Source organism: Apium graveolens, chromosome 10 (assembly GCF_009905375.1).
Source record: "Apium graveolens cultivar Ventura chromosome 10, ASM990537v1, whole genome shotgun sequence".
Taxonomy (NCBI): domain Eukaryota; kingdom Viridiplantae; phylum Streptophyta; class Magnoliopsida; order Apiales; family Apiaceae; genus Apium; species Apium graveolens.
The window spans coordinates 148,537,722-148,560,396 of NC_133656.1; the positions used below are offsets into that span (position 1 = coordinate 148,537,722).

Genomic DNA, 22,675 nt, shown 5'->3' on the forward strand with positions numbered 1-22,675 from the left:
TAGGTGAATACATGAATCTCAACTTCTCTCAATCTATCTAGAAAATCCTGGAATACACTTCTCTATTCTTCTTTTTTCTTGATGAGTAAATTATTAATTTAATCTAAGAGGATAAATTGGATCCCTAATAGATTAGGACCGGACAAGGATCTCGATATGGAAGTTGATATAGACGGTTAGAGCTAGGACCAAATGGTGGTTTTGAATAATGAGAATTTTCCACCTGTGGGAACAGATTCGAGTCTATGGTCTTTGTTCTGCACATGGATTTCTTGCTCTTTAGCTCCTTCAAGGCCTTGACAATAATCTTGTTTAAATTTTGTCGAGCCTTAATATATAACAGCTCCTCGGTTTCCAGACTGGAGTTGGGTTAGTTTGTTTGTTTCTTCTTATAATTCACACAGCTGAGATTGATGCTCGAGATATATCTTCTTCAAACAAACCCGTGGTATCATTAGTTTGTAAACTTAGTCATTCAAATTTTACCAACTAATTAATCTGATACGAGATGCCACAATCCGCTCCACGTAAATGATTCATCGTCCTCGCGGAACAAACAAACTAAAATTACCTAATCTCAGCACATATTACTTCTAGCGCAGTCTTCAGAATTACTACTTAATGGGAGTAAGGTAAAGGTAAACAGCAATTGTAATCCCCCCTTCATTTGAATGCATTTGAATTTAACATATAATAAGAACAGTACTTCTTCAATCTCATTCAATTTTATATGATTATATATTATTCAATTTCATACATTTTTTTTTCGGTCAATAAAGGTATTTTCGCTTTCAGAAGTCTCTCCTCCAATCCTTTTCGGCCAAAAAAAAAGACCTGCAAAATAGATTTTGCAAGAAATGCATGTCTGAATTATTGAGTTAACTTTGTAATACTTGACAAAAAAAAGATTATAATCTCAGAGAGAAAAATTATTGAATTAAAATAAGAAGTTTTTAAAATAAGGACGAAGGCCATTATATAAGAATTATATAAAAAATTATAAAGACGCTAGTAGAATTTAAAATATTGATTAGTGATGGGATTTTGTTATGGGTCTGATTCCAATGAGCTTAGATCCATGATCATGATGATTACTGTTGACGGAGGAATTTGGTATCAACAAAGTTTGAGGTTCGTCGCCGGAATCAAGATCTACGATGGTGGTTCTTCGCCTGAAAAGTGAGCAGAGTGTGGTGGTTGTGATAAATTGGGGGCTGAGATTGCTTAGGGTTGGTGGTGGCTCCTTATGGCTCTCGCTTCCGACCCCTTACAATTTGCCTACGTATCCCTATTTATAGGGAATCAAGCCCACGTAGTTCTTGGGGAACAAGAAATCTAATGGGCTTAGACTTCTTATTCTCAGGCCCGGTCCAGAATCCATCTTCCGCTAGCTTTAGGAATGTCCAACTATGAGGCCCAACCGCGAAGGCCCAAGGCTCGTTTGTAATCGCAGGACTTCACGGATAATGCATCTCCCTGCGCAAGGATAACATTCCGCTACAGCTATCTCCCTTGAATTACGAACGCAGGTATAGCCACGGTTCACCCCAAATGCCAGACGCGTCCCTGTCCCCCGAATGAGGATAACCCACCAGATAGCAGGACAGGTGATCCCAAGCTCTTGGGTGCAAAGTGCAGGATGACTCCAAAGTTCTCCAACGAGGACACCCGTTGAATACAAGAACAGAGTTCCCAAAGCACACACCAAAGTTAACCCCGCATCCCCAACGAGGACACCCGTTGAATACAGGAGGAGGCCTTCAATCATCAGGCATACCCCTGGAGGCCTTCAAGCTTTTCACGGACATCCCCCTCCTTGACCGTCTCAAGGAGGGAATTCTTCAAAGAGTACCTGCAACAAATATGTTAGTGAAAATAATCCTCCATTGCTCCTTCCACGCTTGTCTTGCTTTAAACTTACTCTTGATCATGCATTCTTCACACATAGGACGCGTCCTGAACGATTGGGCGCGTCCTGACGCTACGAACTCCACATATTGTTATATCTTCCAAGTATCTCTATTTGCTTTATCTTGAATGAGAACAAGCTCAACCATCCCAAAGTGTGCATCTCCAGGAGGCAGGACGCGTCCTCCCCTTGTAAAATACACATATTCTCCTTGCATGACAACCTTATTACCTGTACAGCTCATCCCGTTATTTATACTTATCAGGGCGCGTCCTGCGCCTTGGGCGCGTCCTCCTCCTTTCAATATCTTCCTCCTCATCTCTTTACATGACAACCCAAAATACAGCCTACACAATCATGGACGCATCCTACATATACAGGGCGCGTCTTCGCTTCATACAATGTAGACCAAAACCTAATTATTCATCTTCTTGCCCCAATTCAATTCCAATTGACCCGTATTTGACCCGAGATGATCCAATACCAAATTTTGGCTATAACAACTACCCCCCGAATTCCATATGAAGTTGGAAACAAAATTGGAATTCTAATATCTACATCCAAGCAAAAATTTGTGTCATCCTCCACTCGTATGAGTATGCGTCTTCTGCATCTTCCTCTATGAAGGCGCATTCTCAATTAAGGCCGCGTCTTCGGAATCTTATCCTCCTTATTGACCATGACGGCGCGCTCTCACTCTTTGTCGCGTTCACAATTGTCATTCACATTTCTTCCTGCCTTCACCTATGAATACCCCTTCTCTTCTTGATAACCTTAACCTTGGTTTGTCTAGACAGGTTTACCACTTATGTACTATATATCTAAACTTACATGAGCTAACTCTGCGTAAGAAACAAGAGAATTTGTACAAAAGTGTGCACCTCACATACCTTGGAAAAGCACAATCCATTAACAAAGATTTGAGGATTCTCTAACTTTTTCATCCCAATATTGGTCTCCTATGAGCGCGCCTTAAACTGAAAGGGTCATCATATGAGGGCGCACTCTAAGGAAAGCGCGACCAGAATAAAACACTAGCTCTCTGATCTTCAAGTAATAAATAATCTTCGACGCAAGGAGGACGTACCCTGTTGGTGATAGTGATCCTTCCACCGATGACACAATACCATTCTATATTTGATTTCCTGCTTCTTTCCAAATCATGACTCCAAACCGCTGATCTCATCTTTTCCACAAATAGCGTGATTCATTTATTCAAATCAAAGTCAAAACTTTTACAATCTTCTTCAATCATCTATTTATAGAAGGTGCGCCCTTTAAAGAGGCGACGTCTTCCTCAAATAATTAACATCATTAGAGGGCGCGTCCTCTTTACGAGGAGCGTCTTGCTCGATGAGAGGAGCATCCACGTCGACAAGGGTATCATTCTTGGAGGGCGCGTCCTCTATGAGAGGAGCGTCCACCTCCACAAGGGGAATCACCCTTGGAAGGCGCGTCTTCTCTAAGAGGAGCGTCTACTTCGACAAGCTAACATCCTTGGAGGGCGCGTCCTCTCTAAGAGGAGCGGCTTATCTCGACAAGGTCTTCATCTTTGGAGGGCGCGTCCTCTCTAAGAGGAGCGGCTTATCTCGACAAGGTCTTCATCCTTGGAGGGCGCGTCCTATGTCAGAGACGCATCCTCCTCGACAAGGGTATTCATCCTTGGAGGGCGCGTCCTCTGTCAGAGACGCATCCACCTCGACAAGGGAAATCATCCTTGGAGGGCGCGTCCTCTGTCAGAGACGCATCCACCTCGACAAGGGAAATCGTTCTTTAAGGGAGCTACCTCTGTAAGAGGCGCGTCTACCTCGACAAGCTAACATCCTTGGAGGGCGCGTCCTCTCTAAGAGGAGCGGCTTATCTCGACAAGGTCTTCATCCTTGGAGGGCGCGTCCTCTCTTAGAGGAACGTCTTATCTCGACAAGGTCTTCATCCTTGGAGGGCGCGTCCTCTCTAAGAGGAGCGTCTTATCTCGACAAGGGTATTCATCCTTGTAGGGCGCGTCCTCTGTCAGAGACGCATCCACCTCGTCAAGGGAAATCATTCTTTGAGGGAGCTACCTCTGTAAGTGACGCGTCTACCTCGACAAGCTAACATCCTTGGAGGGCGCGTCCTCTATAAGAGGAGCATCTACCTCGACAAGGGTCTTCTACAAAATCTTCATGTAACAAAACTAAATCAAAGATCAATATTTTTAGAAGGCTTTTATCTTCAACAAAGCTCAAGCGATGCAAAAACTATCTCTTGTTGAAACATCTCCCAATGAGGCATCTCACGAAGTGGCATCTGATAAAGGGCATCTCACTCTCAGAGACATTTTCTTGAAGTTGAGCGTTTCCTTAAACATGAGTATTTTTTCGACCTTACGCATCTCTCTTATTTTTAGGAAAAGCCATGTACCTTACTCATGTGGCAATATGTAACACCACAGAACTAATGAGAGGTAACCTACCCCCCGAGCGTGCACCTTGTCAAAAGTACTTTGTAGCCTCATCTTCCTCATCTAAACTAATACAACTCCCACATTCCCTTTTTGCTAAAGACAACTAGATGACCTTGGTAATCATATCGAAAGAAGAAGCCTTAACATATGAGCCAGATATGCTCAGGGCGCGTCCTGAAAACTCACTCAGATTATTGAGGATGTGAGGGCGCGTTCGCTGAAACTAAACTCTCGACATACTAGGAAGATCATTGTACTTCATTCGCTTCTTTATAAATTATGTATGTAATGTCGAGGAAGATCACATGGGTATTTCAATGAAGGCGCGCCTTGAGAGAGATAGCCTTGGAGAGTTTACTTATAACTGTGGAGGATATAACATTATATCCTTAGATGGAGGAGCTCATTCATGTCCTGGGGCCTCACCTTGACAATCAAGGGGCGCGTCCTAGGATTCATGGTACCTCTAATCTGATAGATTCTTTTCTCTTGAAGTTCCAATATTAAGATTCTCCTTGTGGTCAATAAAGTTCACCTCACCATCAATATTTTTTTTTTTTCGAGGGCGCGCCTTAAAGTAAGGGCGCGTCTTGAAAGATGAGGAATTAGTTCCAGTCGAGTCATTCTTCAAGTAGTGACTATAACTCATCTGATTATCATGACATCTTCATTGAAAACTTCCATAGACTTTTTCTTCTGAGGGCGCGCCCTGGGAGGGCAATTCTCCACTGAATGTTTCACATGCAGAGGGTGCGCCTTAATATATTGTGACGCGACACTTGGTAACTCATGAGATTTTTCCCTGATAAGATTTCCTACCTACAATAAACACAATTAATATGGAGCTTGGAATGTTACCTGGAGGACGCGTCCTAGAGGGACGGACGTGTCCAGTCGGTGAATTTTCCTGGAATTTGCTGAAAGTCATCTGGGCCCCAAAAATCAAGGCGCGTCCTAAGAGTTTGTGGGGATTTTCTCCATGCCAAATCTCTTTCCCAGTCCTCTTCCTGCACAAGTCCCAAAAACAAGTAATGGAAAATACAACGAAACTAGTTGAGTGTTACCTTGAGGGATCTTGTTAAAGGCGATGACTAGCTCATGATAGTAATGCCTTCTTCTTGGAGTGTTCTCCTCCCGATCGTCCTCAGATTTGCGCCTGATTAAGTCTTCTGAACTGAATAGTGTTCTCAAATCTTCTAAATCAAATAGAATTGTTCAGTCTTCTCGTTGGAATAGGATTCTCCAATCTTCTAAATGGAATAGGATTCTCCAATCTTCTAATTAGAACATGATTCTCCCATCTTCTAGATAGAATAGAATTCTTCAATCTTCTAATTAGAATAGGATTCTTCAATCTTCTATACCAAATAGGTTTCTCCCAATCTTCTTAATGGAATGGGTTTCTTGCAATCTTCTAAGCCAAATAGGATTTTTTGGTAAAAATTCGTAGCTGCTGTTTTCCTCTGTTTCCGGGCTGCTCAACTTGGATTGTCCTATCCATATCATCTCTGAATTAAAGAGAATTCAATAAGCTTCGCGTAGGCTGTAAGATCATTCAAATCTGAATTACGGAACTCGAGATACGGCCCAAACAGTGTAAGAAAATCGCATAACCCACCAAATCCGAATTTTTCATCCAACTTTGCTCCTTTGTGGACATGGTTGTAAACTTCAACCCTCATGGCTGGAAATCATCATCCATGGATCTCCCTCGTGGCCGTGGATACTACATTCAAATCTCCTTTGACCCCCCGGCCAAAAATATTTATTTTTACGGATCTCCTTCGTGGTCGTTGTATGCAACTCCTCCGTGGCTATCCTTCAATTCTTGCGTCAAAGAACCTTCATCGTGACGAGACATCTCTTCCTCCTGAGATTATGATCTTGATCAGCACCCCTCCTTCTAGCGCCAATTTGTTGACGGAGGAATTTGGTATCAACAAAGTTTGAGGTTCGTCGCCGGAATCAAGATCTACGATGGTGGTTCTTCGCCTGAAAAGTGAGCAGAGTGTGGTGGTTGTGATAAATTGGGGGCTGAGATTGCTTAGGGTTGGTGGTGGCTCCTTATGGCTCTCGCTTCCGACCCCTTACAATTTGCCTACGTATCCCTATTTATAGGGAATCAAGCCCACGTAGTTCTTGGGGAACAAGAAATCTAATGGGCTTAGACTTCTTATTCTCAGGCCCGGTCCAGAATCCATCTTCCGCTAGCTTTAGGAATGTCCAACTATGAGGCCCAACCGCGAAGGCCCAAGGCTCGTTTGTAATCGCAGGACTTCACGGATAATGCATCTCCCTGCGCAAGGATAACATTCCGCTACAGCTATCTCCCTTGAATTACGAACGCAGGTATAGCCACGGTTCACCCCAAATGCCAGACGCGTCCCTGTCCCCCGAATGAGGATAACCCACCAGATAGCAGGACAGGTGATCCCAAGCTCTTGGGTGCAAAGTGCAGGATGACTCCAAAGTTCTCCAACGAGGACACCCGTTGAATACAAGAACAGAGTTCCCAAAGCACACACCAAAGTTAACCCCGCATCCCCAACGAGGACACCCGTTGAATACAGGAGGAGGCCTTCAATCATCAGGCATACCCCTGGAGGCCTTCAAGCTTTTCACGGACATCCCCCTCCTTGACCGTCTCAAGGAGGGAATTCTTCAAAGAGTACCTGCAACAAATATGTTAGTGAAAATAATCCTCCATTGCTCCTTCCACGCTTGTCTTGCTTTAAACTTACTCTTGATCATGCATTCTTCACACATAGGACGCGTCCTGAACGATTGGGCGCGTCCTGACGCTACGAACTCCACATATTGTTATATCTTCCAAGTATCTCTATTTGCTTTATCTTGAATGAGAACAAGCTCAACCATCCCAAAGTGTGCATCTCCAGGAGGCAGGACGCGTCCTCCCCTTGTAAAATACACATATTCTCCTTGCATGACAACCTTATTACCTGTACAGCTCATCCCGTTATTTATACTTATCAGGGCGCGTCCTGCGCCTTGGGCGCGTCCTCCTCCTTTCAATATCTTCCTCCTCATCTCTTTACATGACAACCCAAAATACAGCCTACACAATCATGGACGCATCCTACATATACAGGGCGCGTCTTCGCTTCATACAATGTAGACCAAAACCTAATTATTCATCTTCTTGCCCCAATTCAATTCCAATTGACCCGTATTTGACCCGAGATGATCCAATACCAAATTTTGGCTATAACAATTACGTCTAACTAAACTCGTCATCTGCGTGACTCATTAGCCAAGTAATCATGATGTTAATATATTACAAATAAAGGAATTAAAAACATTTATGTAAACCGGCACGAACTAAACAACATATTTTTGTGAAATAAAAAAGAAATTCTTTTAGCTTTCGGACGCCGAAAATGATCAGTTGGTATTTACGAGGTGGCTAAAGATTCAAAAGGCTGAAACGTGACATAAATAAAAACTAGAGTTAGCATTTAACAGGTTCTTTGTATTTGGCTATGACTTAGGAGCCCCTTGCCAGTTGCGTTTCTTTATTATTCTGTTCTGTATATTATTACAGTAATATTGTATTTTTAGCAAATAGTACATACATGTGGTTGATTACAACATTATTATTATCGATCAACAAGGGGACATACTAGGGGTCACAGGTGTTACGTATCAACCACCCCCAACCGATTTATATATTACGGTTAATCACAAAATATAAATTATTTGCAAATTCATTATTTTAAAAATCGCGAGAATTTAACTATAACTGTAACTGCAACCGCATATTATACAAACTAATATATTTTTTAAAAGAATATTTCAGATATATGTATAAATAAAATTATTCAAGTATTGAAATTTAAACTTGTCCTGATATAAATAAAATTCGGAAACTTTTGCATCAACTTTTATATTTTAAAATTCATTTTTTTATAATATGTTACTGAATTATTAAATTTATTTGTCATTTAAGCTTTCGTGAGTTTTTTGAATTATTGATTTTCTTTTATAAAAACTTATAATTTTCATATGCAATATTTATTGAAGTTAGTTTTTTTTAATATTTGAGTTGTTGAACCGCAATCAACCGCCACCAACCGCAATTATATGGATGAATTTAATTGGTTTATATATACCAACGATTTGATTGCGGATACAGATATTGAAAAACCACCGCAATTTAGTTTAATTTTTACTCTACGGTCATCGTATGTGTTTACAGAATTAATTTTCTGGTAGATTAGTATTGAATGTTAGATTCCTGCTTAAGAACTAACTGGGGCATAATGTTATGGAAATAGTAGATGTCTAAGGGATAATTTGAGAAAATAGTGTATAAATTTATACCATCAACTGTGAAAAAAGTGAATAAAGTGAAGAATAGAATATCACTGTTCAACTTTAGTTTAGCTAGCATGAAATCATTTTTAATTTAGGTTTTTAGATCTGAAATAGAGTAAAAAGTAAATATAATAATTAATCATAGATACAGATATTTTAAATTAAATTTAATATTATTCTCTTCATTTCTATTCACCTCAACCAAATGACAAATACAATATTCCAATGATCTCTAATAATTGTCTTATTTTAATAAATGATAATACTCAAAATTAAATTTCAAATGATTTCAAATTATAAGTGACACATGATTAGTTATGATAAAATTAAATGAGACGTACTTTCATGTATTTCATGTATTTATATGTATTTTTTAGATAAAAATAGCTTTAATTGACAAATCTCATATGTGCCATATTATTTTGAAACTTTATTTTGAAATCAAATTGGGTACATCCCATTGGAATCAAATTGATCTAATTTTGATGTTTATAAATTTTATGATGCTAAGAAATTATAAATTTATATTATTAAAAATGTATCATTTTTAATCTCTTTAAAAATATAAATAATTTAATTAATTATCAAATGTGGATCAACATGAGATGTATTTTGAGTTGTGGGGAGTAGTTATTAATTAATTTTTGACAAATAAAAATATGAGTAGTTTAAATATATCTTCACTTAAGTTAGTTAAAAATAAAATCATATAAATATATGTTATTTCTTTAAATAATTTAATCCACCGATTATTTTAGTAAACCCAGATATTAAAATTATTTCTGATTGAATTAAAAATTGTATGTTAGTGTAATAAATAAAAAAATGGCTTAAATTGAAAAAATGGCTTAAATTGAAAAAATAGCTTAAAGTAATAATTGATTACAAGTATTTATCTCAATTAACCTAGTTTTTTATATTTGACCAAAATTTATATTACAATCGAGATGCAACTCATATGATAAATTATTTTTATTTTTACACTTGCTATTTTGACAACTTGTACAAAATCTTAAAAGTATTCAAAAGAAATGATTTGACTTTTGAATTAACAACTTTTACTAATAACTAAATGTTCAAAAGGAAAAAAAAATGTTCAAGGTACAGATTCAAGTATCACTCGAAGTTAGAGATGTTCAAAAAATCGGAATCCCGAAATTTGATTCAATCCGGAAATAAGCCCGAAAAGCTTGATCCGAGAAAAAGCCCGACCCGGTTCGGCTCAGTCCGCGGGCCTTAAATGCGTCTCCTTTTTTCTTGAAAAACCGACCCGACCCGAAGTCCAAAAAACTCGAATTTAAAAACGCCCGGATACCCGGATCGAAAAAGCCCGGATAAAAGTCCGGTTCGGCCCGGATAAAAACCCGGGTTTTTTGAAAAGTCCGAGTAAAAAACCAAATTGTTTATATAAAATTTGAAAATATACAATACGTTTTATGATTTTGAAAATATTATATTATAATATGAGAAGCTATTAAGATATATATGATTATTTATATATTATATTAAAAAATAATTATTTATTTTAGTGTTTAAACTACTCTATCTGATATATCAAGATAATATTTTCCCGGTATTTAAACTGCTCATTATTCGAGTTATAAAATATTAAAATATTTTTTTAATATATAAATAAAAAGCCCGAATAAAGCCCGGTTTGGCCCGGCCCGCGGGCCTAAAACGGGTCTTATATTTCTTAGGAAGCCCGGCCTGACCCGGTTTTTTAAAAAACCCGATTCGTTTTAAAAAAATAGGACTTTTTAAAGGCCGAATAAAACCCGTGTCGATTGATTTTTTGTGCATATCTGATCGCAGGGTAGAGGCTAACCAAAAACTTGTTTATTTATTATATATTGGGTAGCAATCCATCGAGGGCTCCCTTAGATAGAGGTCTGTAGAGAACTATTATTTAAAATGTTAATATACAATTTTTTTATCATTTTTCATCATATATAGTTATAAATTTTAATTACCAAATTAAAAACAAAGTTGCACATGTTTTTTATTTAAAAAATTATTGAAATTTGATAAAATAGTTTAAAGTGGTTCTATAGTAGAATCAGGGTAAAACAAATCAATTTTTTTAAAAAAATTTAATTATTAAACGTTTTATTATATTTAAATATAATTATTATTCTACATTAGCAACGAATTTGATGTAGTGCTATAATAAAATCAAGAGTTCTCTACGGTTCTCTTATATATAAGAGGGTTATCTCTTGAAGAAAGGCCATTATATATTAATAAATTTGCTTAAACTCAAAATAGGTATAGAGTCAAAAAGTTTCTTTCATTCTAACTTTATTTGAAACTTACTTATTTTATCTAATAATTTTATATATAACTAACTTCAGATAAAATATTTGGTGAATATATATAACAATTTGGAACTTTGACAATTTGGGAGTAGCATATAATGAGATGAATGATGATACAAAAAATAATGTTCTGTTGTTAAAACTTTTTTATAAAAGGTTAAAATACTAGACATTCAATATATATTTAAGAGACTTTCCCACCTCAAACATTCAGGAAAATCCTATATTGGTTTTCCCCTTCATCCACAAGTTATTTAGATATTTCAACAGGCACATCACATGCATACAGATTTCATGAAACTATATATAATAAATATAGATAACTCAGATTTAAGATAATATGTGGATGATCAAATCCAACTACTTAGCAGAGTACATTGCAATTTTCCAGAACTGTTAGGTATAATATAGCCAGTTAGCCACCATTCTTAGTGTTTCTTGTATGCATCAAACTCAAGCAGATCCTCCAACAACTGATCATCCATACATTCAAACTCAAAAACCTCCTTTCCCCTTCCACCACCAGAAGCCGACGGCCCCGATGACGAGGCCGCGGCCCCTGATGAAGAGCACAAAGTAGGAGGATATTCATCAGGGAAGTTCAAAACAGCTAATGCACCTCTCATTGCATAAGCAGCTTTGTCATAAGCTCTTGCAGCTTCCTCCGCTGTCAAAAATGTCCCTAGCCAAAGCCTCTGGCCCTGCCTCTTCGAATCACGAATCTCCGCCGCGAATTTTCCCCATGGCCTCCTTCTTACACCTCGGTATCGCACTTGATCATCTCCTTCTTTCTGGTCCTTACTTCCTTGTTTGGAATTATCCATTTAAACCAATTAAGCTATTAAGTATTGTATGAGCCACAAGTTTTGATGACTATTATTTTGGCAACTTCTAGCATATATACTAGGAGGAGGGAGATACATGGCACTTCGAATAAAGGTCAGCAAAGCACTCCCTTGTTAATTCTTCTAATACATACATAATGTTTATGTATGAATATTGTGGTCCACTGGTCCTCACCCCCCCTGATAATGAAGATTCGAAGCATGCAAATATTATTCAATGGTGCTCCTGAACTGAATCTATGGGTGCTGTTATTTTATATTACCTATTATATGTAAAGTTTCAATTCGTTAAGATTAAGGCCTATGTAGTTATTAAGTTTTATTCATCAACAACAAAAATATCCAAGTTTTCACAATACATAAGTGCTCTTACAATAAATTTCTTTTATTAACTAGGTACGATCATGAGTTATCAAAAATATAAAAAGTTTAAGGTGTCAAGAAAATCCAACAAAATCTTATAATATTTAACCCACCGCGTAAATCTTATATTATTCAACATGAACATGGACGGACATACTAAAGTTACAAGTATTTTACCGGATCTTCAAAAATAACTGAATTTGATGGCCGAGGAGATTTTACTTGCAAGATTATTTAATTTATCCTGATGACTTAACTTTTGAATTAAAATGAATGTAAAAAATAATAGGCACGGGACTGGTATAATATTATGTATAGAAAAGGTACATATGAGTCTTCTTGCTGGAAGTTCATACAATCCAAATAGATGACGTAAGTGTGGACTGTCATACAATGACGAGTTTGCTTAATCAGCAAGATTATGACCACCACATTAGTTAATCGCATAGTTAAGCTATGACATAGGGGGCATATTATAGTGGAATTACTTATTATAGTATAATAATAAAACAAAGGTCAATAATTAGGGAGGTGAATAATTTGATTAATTTACTAATCCACATGTAACAACAGTCTTAATTAATGACGTTGCTGAGATGCGATTTTACCTAAGCTTCTGGTGTAAGCATGATTATGGTATTAGTACGTAATTAGACATAATTAGCTTGACTATGTAAGCTATACGGTGTAAGCAATGCCGTCAGTATGAATTAGTGAAAAACTTATAATAGGGGATGACTTTTAAAATAATGAGACTGATCCCTCAAGTTATATCGATTTTATGTGATTGACGTTAAAAATTAAAAAAAATTAGGCTCAGTCAGATATATATTGAGCCAATAATGTAAACCATTTCTTGTATCATGCTTGGCCTTAAAAGTTCATCTGTTCTTGTGATATGATATTTTAAAAACGTGGAGTCTGTAATTCACACTACAATAAAAAAGACTAAAAGCGATCAAACAAAAGCGACTAACTATAAATTCCACAAAAAACGGTGGCTTTTAAGGTCAATCTCACTTGACCAAAAACCACGCTTAAAAGCGACCGATATCGGCTAGCCAAAGGAAGCGAGACTTGGATCTCCTTGTAAAGGCCAGAATGCCAAAGAAAAATAGACTCGTGTTGTATCCTCGAAATTCATTATCAGAGTTAGTAGGAGCGGATGAGGCAGCTAAATTAAACATGTCTCAGCAGACCTCTCAAACAAGCATTTCGGATGATGCATACTCCCTTATTCGAAGGGTTCTATCTGAGGTGTCAGTTGCGGTCAAGTCTTTGGAGGGAATCGATCGAGTGGCGCGTGCAGAGCTTAATGAAATGATAGAAAAATTAGCCATCGCAGCCTTTCCAGACAAAACTGATCCGGTACAACAAGCATCATGGGAACAATATATGCGGATTGGGACTGAGCTTATTGATCAAGTGATGCAGAATTTTGAGAAAGTTATCGTGGAGGTAATATATATATAATTTAATTCTTTTCTCTCAAGTTTAATTCTTTCCACTAGTAAATGTTACAAATTGGTCAAATGTCTAGTTTATTTCTTTGCGGCTGGATTTGGTATTTATATTAGCAGACTCATTTATAAATGAGCTTGTTTTAATATGTTTAAAGTTTTTTTGTTGGGATTAGAAGAGCGAGGGAAATCTGGTATTAATTTTAATTTGAGTCTAGGGTTTTTGACAATTTTAATTGTAAGACATTTTTAATTTTTAATTATTGGGTTCTTGTTTGGATCAGCTTTGCATTTAAATGGGTATTTTGTGTCTATAGATTGGGTTGTAATAAATGTTGTAGAACTGCTCAAGTTCTGATTTTTATTTATATTTACTTACAATTTTTCTTAAATATAGTATCTTTTTTTAGTTTTGATTAGTTCTAGCTTTGCAATGGAACAACTTTCATGATTCATACACATATTATGAAAAACTTGTAGATGAATGTTTGATAATCATGTAAGTATTTGTTTAAGGTGGGGAACACACCAACTGCCAACTAATAATATCTGTGTTTCTTCTTGTTGCTTAAATGTTTGGTCTTGTTTTATTTGTTTTATATGTCAATTTACTTTCTTTAACTTTTTGATTGTTCCAATTTTTTCAGTTAATCATATTGTCATTCATTATATTACTAGAGCTTACAAGACTCATTATTGTTTGAATTGTGGTGTTGTTTATGTAGGCTGGTACGTCAGAAAGGGTTCCAGGGGAGCATACAAGACTTTTATTGGAGATGGACGACGAGCGGGACCTTGACCCGAATCTGTTTTATTGTCCTCTGTATGAGTAGTATTTAGTTGAACATTAATTAGCCACTTTTGGTACTTGGCTTTTAAGCAAACTATGGAACATTTAGCTTAACCTTGATGTAATATTTTGGTATTTGTGTGATAGTTTTTTAACAGATTTGTGGGGAATGAATTTAATTAAGCTTTGACGCACTGTTAACTTTTTTTTATTTAAGTTTGTTTCCCATTTTTTGTGTTTAGGCTGTTTATTAGATCTGATTTTGTTTGTAAGAATTAGGCAGGCTCCTAGCCATTTTTGATTGAAATATTTGATCGTATAAAAGCCACGACTTTGGTGTCTTTAGTCTAGAAGCGGTAAGTTTAAATTTCAACGAAAATTAAGAGCGGGAGGTTCAAATTTTCACCAAAATATTGAAGGGAAAAACTGGAAAGTTGACCAGAAATAAAAGCCACCGAAAATGCGGTCGCTTTTATTAGGAGTTGTCCCACATCGTTTGTGGGAGGGGCAGTTTGCTAGAATATAAGCAGCCAGACAAACTCCAATTAGAATGAGGCCTTTTGGGTCGATTCTACCTCCTGATTGTGTGACCAGGCTCCCCCTTGACCCATACTGGAAGTCCATCTGGCTATCTGCTCCCCTAGGGCCATACTGGAAGGCCCGTCTGCCTTTTCCTTGAGCCTATTCTGGGGCAAGCCCATCTGCCTCTTCCTAGGTCACTTCTGGAGCCCACGTGAGATTGTTATGGACCGTCACAACCATAGCTCTGATACCACTTGTTGGGCTTGCTGAGCAGGCCTAACTCCACATTAGTATGATATTGTCCGCTTTGGGCCGAGCCCGCACGGGTTTGTTTTTGGGCACCTCCCAAAAGGCCTCATACTAATTGGAGTTGTCTGGATGCTTATATTCTAGCAAACTGATCCTCCCACAAACGATGTGGGACAACTCCTAACAATCTCCCCCTTCACACATCGGGCCCGACACCTGTCGATTCTGCCTCCTGATTGTGTGACCAGACTTCCCCTCGACCCATACTGAAAGTCCATCTGGTTATATGCTCCCCCTAGGCCCATACTGGAAGGCCACATGCCTTTTCCTTGAGCCCATTCTGGGGCAAGCCCATCTGCCTCTTCCTAGGTCACTTCTGGAGCCCACGTGAGATTGTTATGGACCGTCACAACCATAGCTCTAATACCACTTGTTGGGCTTGCTAAGCAGGCCTATCTCCACATTAGTATGATATTGTCCGTTTTGGGCTGAGCCCGCACGAATTTGTTTTTGGGAACCTCCCAAAAGGCCTCATTACTAATTGGAGTTATCTGGCTTCTTATATTCTAGCAAACTGCCCCTCCCACAAACGATGTGGGACAACTCCTAACAATCTCCCCCTTCACACATCGGGCCCGACACCTGTCGATTATGCCTCCTTCAGTGTGACCAGGCTCCCCCTCGACCCATACTGAAATCCTACTGGCTTTTTGCTCCCCCTAGGCCCATACTGGAAGGCCCGTCTGCCTTTTCCTTGAGCCCATTCTGGGGCAAGCCCATCTGCCTCTTCCTAGGTAACTTCTGGAGCCCATCTGAGATTGTTTTGGACCGTTTATAACCTGAAGCTCTGATACCACTTGTTGGGCTTGCTAAGCAGGCCTAACTCCACATTAGTATGATATTGTCCGCTCTGGGCCAAGCCCGCACATATTTGTTTTTGGGCATCTCCCAAAAGGCCTCATCCTAATTGGAGTTGTCTGGCTACTTATATTCTAGCAAACTGCCCCTCCCACAAACGATGTGGGATAACTCCTAACAATCTCCCCCTTCCCACATCGAGCCCGACACCTGTCATATCTGCCTCCTTCAGTGTGACCAGGCTCCCCCTCGACCCATACTGAAAGTCCATCTGGCTATCTGCTCCCCCTAAGCCCATACTGGAAGGCCCGTCTGCCTTTTCCTTGAGCCCATTCTGGGGCAAGCCCATTCTGCCTCCTCCTAGGTCCATTCTGGAGCCCACGTGAGATTGTTATGTACCGTCTCAACCATAGCTCTGATACCACTTGTTGGGCTTGCTGAGCATGCCTAACTCCACATTAGTATGATATTGTCCGCTCTGGGCTGAGCCCTCACGGTTTTGGTTTTGGGCACCTCCCAAAAGTCCTCATACTAGTGGAGTTATCTGGCTGCTTATATTCTAGCAAACTGCCCCTCCCACAAGCGATGTGGGACAACTCCTAACAATCTTCCCCTTCACACATCGGGCCCGACACCTGTCGATTCTGCTTCCTGATTGTGTGATCTGGCTCCCCCTTGACCCATACTGGAAGTCCATCTGGCTATCTGCTCCCCCTAGGTCCAAATTGGAAGATCCACCTGCCTTTTACTTGAGCCTATTCTGGGGCAAGCCCATCTGCCTTTTCCTAGGTCACTTCTGGAAGCCCATAGAGATTGTTATGGACCGTTACAACCATAGCTCTGATACCACTTGTTGGGCTTGCTGAGCAGGCCTAACTCCACATTAGTATGATATTGTCCGCTTTGGGCCGAGCCCGCACGGGTTTGTTTTTGGACACCTCCCAAAAGGCCTCATACTAATTGGAGTTGTCTGGCTGCTTATATTCTAGCAAACTGATCCTCCCACAAACGATGTGGGACAACTCCTAACAATCTCCCCCTTCACACATCGGGCCCGACACCTGTCGATTCTGCCTCCTGATTGTGTGACCAGACTCCCCCTCGACCCATACTGAAAGTCCATCTGGTTATCTGCTCCCCCTAGGCCCATACTGGAAGGCCACCTGCCTTTTCCTTGAGCCCATTCTGGGGCAAGCCCATCTGCCTCTTCCTAGGTCACTTCTGGAGACCACGTGAGATTGTTATGGACCGTCACAACCATAGCTCTAATACCACTTGTTGGGCTTGCTAAGCAGGCCTATCTCCACATTAGTATGATATTGTCCGCTTTGGGCTGAGCCCGCACGAATTTGTTTTTGGGCACCTCCCAAAAGGCCTCATTACTAATTGGAGTTATCTGGCTTCTTATATTCTAGCAAACTGCCCCTCCCACAAACGATGTGGGACAACTCCTAACAACTTTTATATAAATTCCACCGCTGAACATAATTTCGACCAGGTTAAAAGCCACCGACAGAGAACGGTGGATTTTATAAAAAAATCCACCGATTACGGTCGTTTATAGCTTAAAGCAACAGATTTTTGACCGGTGGCTTTTAGCCTTTTTTTTCTTGTAGTGTCATGGACATTTGTCTGTCCTGCTTTCATGCTTTAATTAGTGCCAAAGTAGAATGTAATGTTAGCTTTTTAAGGGGATCAATGCACATTTAATTTCTATTGTTTTGATAACATATGTTCCTAATATTACATTTATTATTTAACAAGTTTGAAATTTGAATATATCAGACTAAGATATTACAAAAAATTAAAGTTACACACTATAAATCAAGTAAAAACAGAAGTTTTTTCATATATTTTCACTATATATGAAATATATACTAAAGTAGCATAACAATAAGGGCAATATTCATAAAAATAAACTTCTAAATTTTGACAACATATTTTTCCCCGAACAATATCAATAATGACAAGAAAATACCCTCTAAAATATCAAATCTGACATATAATATGATCAACAATAGACAATGTGAGACACGGGCCATTTTTTTTAAAAAAAATTAGGAATATTATATATATATATATATATATCTAGATAATTTAATTAAAATGTGCAAAAAATATCACTGCAAGCAGTTTATACTCATTAATTATTTAGACTTTTGACTGATGTTATGTCGTGCGAGGTTTACCGTTTTCTTCAATCTTCGATGATTCTGGTGATCAAAAATATTATGGTTGTATCTGGTCTCTGAGTTAAAGATATGTTGATGTTCATTGTAATTTGTGTAGGTTTAAATATTTATGGGTGGAAGGTGATTGAAACTTGTTATATAGGAAATTGACAATGTCTCAGTACAATTTCGGCGTTCTCGTATAAAAATATCAGTACTTGTTGTATTCGTTTAGTGATTATTAGTATTCTAACACTCCTTATTCGAAACCCTATTTATGGGTTAAAAAGTAGATCATGAGCTATAATTTATCTTTCGCGTCCATAACAATTTATGAGAAATATTGGGGTTTGCGGGAATTCGAATATGAGTATTCATGCAGTTTGAACTCTTATACCATTGAAAGAACCACTGGCTCTAAAATCTCAATGATAATATAAAAAATAAGTTTTTGCACCTATTGTTTATATTAGATCTAAGGTGCACTATCCATGATTATATAAGTTTAACTTTTTACAGTGTTATTTTGAAAATTTTACTTTTTGTTTATACCTTTAAAAGAAAAGATATTTTCTTGGTATACTTATTAATCCAGTTAGTTTTTGTACAATATACTTGTAACTTACTTATAATATAGTCTTCTAACTCAATTACATATTTTATGTAATCATTACTCGATGTGGATTCCAAATCCCATATATAAAGTGTTTCGATATTTTTTATTTTTTATTTTTTTGATGTTTAAATATATTTTAACTTATACTTGTTTAACTTACCAGTTTATAAAACTTTATATAAAATATCAGAATATATTAAATTAAAACATGTTACGCACTTCATTATTTTTCAAAATCATGAGAGAATAAATAATTTCTAAAATTTTAAGAGTAAAATTATAATAAATATCATATTTATAAGATCATGAAAATATGTGCATGTATATGAAAGATGGCGGGATTATAAACAAATCATTACACCCAAATTATTATGTAAATAACATGATAGACTCTAGTGAAATAATGTGTTAAATTTTAAATCAATAAAAAAATTGGTATTAAAGATAATATAGTGAGCATATAATGTGTATGTGGATGATGAATTTTAAAATAAGTTCAATAATTTTCTAGATAAACTGTGGTGGTCGTGAGAACATTTTTCTATTTCATGTAGAGTTCAAGGGTTCAAATCCTATATACAGCTTTATTTTTAACAAAAATATAATGAGTAGGACAAATTTGTCTTTTCATAGTGAAGGAAATGGCTTCGAAATTGGGTTAAGAAGTTTAACATAAATTATAAAAAGGCTAATGTGTAATATGTAGTAGACTTGATGATAACTCTACGTGTAGAACATTCCTGTGCACTACAATGTCTTAGAAGTTTAGAAGTTAGAAATTTCAAGTCATGCTGACTAATAGCTAGATATGCAGAATAGGCTTGCAAATTGTAAATAAATGATGCATTATAATTCTGCATAAGTGAAAGAGTATCAAGTGCTAAGGAAACACTATCAACGGATAATCTGCAATACCCTCAACGGGTGACTCAAGCCATCTTAAACGGATAATTCATAGCAGACTCAACGGATAATGTTGAAGTCTAAAAGAATAATCATATCTGAATAGCAGTTGAAATCGACTTGACAGTCACATGTTTTTATATGGTTATAGAATACATAAAAACGCTTGTCTTAATCACATTTATATCTATTTTTGTCCTTGTAACATGAGTTTATAAGTTCGAGTCACGGTGCATATATACTATATGCGACATGTTGTGGGGCCTATGCAGACCTTAAATATGACCGGGTCAAATTTTTTATTTTTATAATAGAAGAGCAAAAAAATTATATTATCATTGATACTACATCAAAATAGAGAATAAAACTTTGAAAACTTGATCCGGGTGCCGGGAGACCGAAAGGAAAGACATGGACATGGAGTTCAATTTTGTTATATTAAGACGATAGAGGGAATTGGAAAGTGTTTTGACACCGATTATTTTTTGACCTGTTTGTTTCACTTCTTTATTGGGTTTTGATATGGGTCTTCCTACTTAACTGAACTTTGGGAGGAGATATTGATATATTTCACAACCCACTTATATGTGAATTATATTACCACCATTAAATAGGGGATCATGGTCACCCGTTATCTTATGCTAGGTTTGACTCTGAACACGGTATTATTTTGATAATTAGTCATGTATTACGTCATTTATCATTCATGGTTATTACAATATGTTTGTGATGCATGTGGATTATGTTTAAATATAAATTTTGTTTAACAGTTTATGGACATTGCATATCATCGATAATTAATTATGTATTTTATTATACAAATTCAAAATAATTCATATACAACGAGTTATAAGAGTGAACTAAAACACGAAATACTAAACTTTGAGCTAAATAGTATTGCCGATCTAAATCTTACCATATTAATTTATCTCAGGTTAAAAGATTTATATTCAACCAACTACAAATTGTGTTTAGCTTAACATATTTTCATGTTAAACCCTGTTAAAAATGCAATCTAAGCAACACATTGGTGCCTATGTTCAAGTTAATCTGTGTACACACATTTAACACCTTTACAAACTTGTCATGCAGAATAAAAGAGGCCTTGGAGCAAATTTGGTTGTACATACAAAATTAAATCACACTAGAGCATTTTACAGGATAAAATATGATATCTATATTATGTTGGAGATACTAATCCACGAGTCTAAAACACTTTAGTACAGTTTCAGCTTCACAACCTTTTCCCGTGAAAGTGCTGAAAAAATCTTTATACACATAGGATGTGTAAACTGCAGGTATATTTCTTGTTAACTCTCTTGCAGGCTCTATCGCAATTTCATTCGACGGAATGACAAACATTCCAATGGTCGTTCGCGACTCTGTTGAATTAGTCACAACACGATGTATTGCACTCTTTATCTTCTCGTTACTAATTACCTGTAAGATATAAGTCTTCATTAGAAACCTAGTCATTTGCTATTAATTTAAGTCACTCTGTATATATGATTCCAAATTTGGAATTCTGTACTCAAGACTATGTTACAACTTATCTTTACCCGTAACTGAAGTCCAGGAATGACCACGATTGCGTCAGGAATAGTCTCGACGCCAGTCCAGTGGCCATCCTTGTAGACTTCAAGGCCAGGAACATCGCACTGTTGCAACATACTTATGAGATTAGGGTCGCAGTGTTCTGGCATAGCTAAAGCAAGGCTCGGGTCAGGGCATGGAATATGGTAATTGATTGACATTAATTGATTTTTGGTGAGCTCGCCCTCAAAAAATCCGACTTCAAGTCCCAAACCTTGGCCCAAAATGTCTAATATAGTCAACAAGAACTCTCTTATTTGTACAGAATATGCGCCAACGGTTTCTCTGAAAGCAATCACTAACAGTTATGTACACAAACACTATGCACAGACACTGTATTTGCTCAATATAACTTAGATGCCGAGTGGATAGTACCGATAAGTGTTAGGCTTATCAGGCCAAGACTGTATGTGATCTTGAGGTAGAGGATGACAGCGGTGAGTGAGATTATCCCTCCAGTAATGAAACTCTTCTTTGTCATAGTTTAAAGTACTTGTGTAGAGCCTGCAGTTTTTAGTTGGATCATTGGAGTAAAAACTTGCCTTGTATTCCCCTGGCATGTCGAAGAAGTCCTTGCAGACATTCATTGTCTCATTCATTAGGCTTACTGAAACTCCATGGTTGATCACCTATACTAGTAAACTACTCAATTAACAACTATTGAATTTTGATGCATGCCTACAAGATTTATGTTATTCAATCAAACGCCAAATGAAAATATTGATTATATTGAAGATTTCATAAGCAGTACTGAAACTAAATTAATTAACCTGAAAAATCCCATATTCCTGGCTAGCTTCTAAAATTTGCTGAATGGTTTCAACTCCATGATTGCTAAAATTCCCAAGGTCAATCACCGGAATGTCCTTGCTAATCAGAACAGGGTTGTTTCCAGGTCTTCTATCGGGGGGAAATATAAAACTTTTGGGTACAGATTCAACATTTTTCCAGTTTGACATAAGAATATCCATATTCAGTTTTAGTTGTACTAATTCTTACAAGCTTGTATCATATTTATATATGCTCAATCTTATGAGCTGCAGAACTCAATAATTCATCAGTATCGTCTGATTTGTTCAAGACCAACACAATTATTACAAGGATCAAGTAACATCAGTTTCTTAATTAATTTGCTAATTATAATCATATATATCTTGTTGATACATTAGTATTTTTTTCAGGTGGTCCGGGCACAAATTATTGATCTCTTGACAAGGATTAGCGGCGGGGACCGAGAGTCATGGGGCTAACTGTACTGTAATTTATTTGTATAAATAGCTATTTGCTGTAATTTATTTGT

The 22,675-nt window shown here is 37.3% G+C and overlaps 2 protein-coding genes across 3 annotated transcripts; one reads left to right on the top strand and one right to left on the bottom strand.

The window, feature by feature from the left end:
• Positions 1-11,166: 11,166 nt before the first annotated feature.
• LOC141689150 (uncharacterized) lies at positions 11,167-14,658 on the top strand. 2 transcript variants are annotated; one of them, XM_074493334.1, is made up of 4 exons: positions 11,167-11,769; positions 11,901-11,944; positions 13,408-13,671; positions 14,399-14,658. In XM_074493334.1, the coding sequence occupies exons 1-4, from the start codon at positions 11,619-11,621 to the stop codon at positions 14,504-14,506; spliced, it is 567 nt and encodes a 188-aa protein (XP_074349435.1). In that variant the 5' UTR covers positions 11,167-11,618; the 3' UTR covers positions 14,507-14,658. The 2 variants fall into 2 exon arrangements, with proteins under 2 accessions (XP_074349435.1, XP_074349436.1); XM_074493335.1 differs by having other exon boundaries at positions 11,169-11,769; positions 13,411-13,671.
• Positions 14,659-20,806: 6,148 nt separating this feature from the next.
• On the bottom strand, positions 20,807-22,402 carry LOC141692885 (hyoscyamine 6-dioxygenase-like). Its single transcript, XM_074497836.1, has 4 exons — positions 22,146-22,402; positions 21,751-22,004; positions 21,342-21,660; positions 20,807-21,222 (listed from the first exon to the last, which is right to left on the bottom strand). The coding sequence occupies exons 1-4, from the start codon at positions 22,344-22,346 to the stop codon at positions 20,977-20,979; spliced, it is 1,020 nt and encodes a 339-aa protein (XP_074353937.1). The 5' UTR covers positions 22,347-22,402; the 3' UTR covers positions 20,807-20,976.
• Positions 22,403-22,675: the final 273 nt, after the last annotated feature.

Excerpts from the sequence above, each read along its gene's own strand:
- LOC141689150 (XM_074493334.1), top strand. The coding sequence starts at position 11,619 with ATGCACCTCTCATTGCATAAGCAGCTTTGTCATAAGCTCTTGCAGCTT. Across the intron at positions 11,770-11,900 it reads GGCCTCCTTCTTACACCTCG|CATATATACTAGGAGGAGGG; the intron begins GTATCGCACTTG and ends GGCAACTTCTAG. Across the intron at positions 13,672-14,398 it reads TTGAGAAAGTTATCGTGGAG|GCTGGTACGTCAGAAAGGGT; the intron begins GTAATATATATA and ends TTGTTTATGTAG.
- LOC141692885 (XM_074497836.1), bottom strand. The coding sequence starts at position 22,346 with ATGGATATTCTTATGTCAAACTGGAAAAATGTTGAATCTGTACCCAAA. Across the intron at positions 22,005-22,145 it reads AGGAATATGGGATTTTTCAG|GTGATCAACCATGGAGTTTC; the intron begins GTTAATTAATTT and ends TTACTAGTATAG. Across the intron at positions 21,661-21,750 it reads GATAAGCCTAACACTTATCG|AGAAACCGTTGGCGCATATT; the intron begins GTACTATCCACT and ends GATTGCTTTCAG.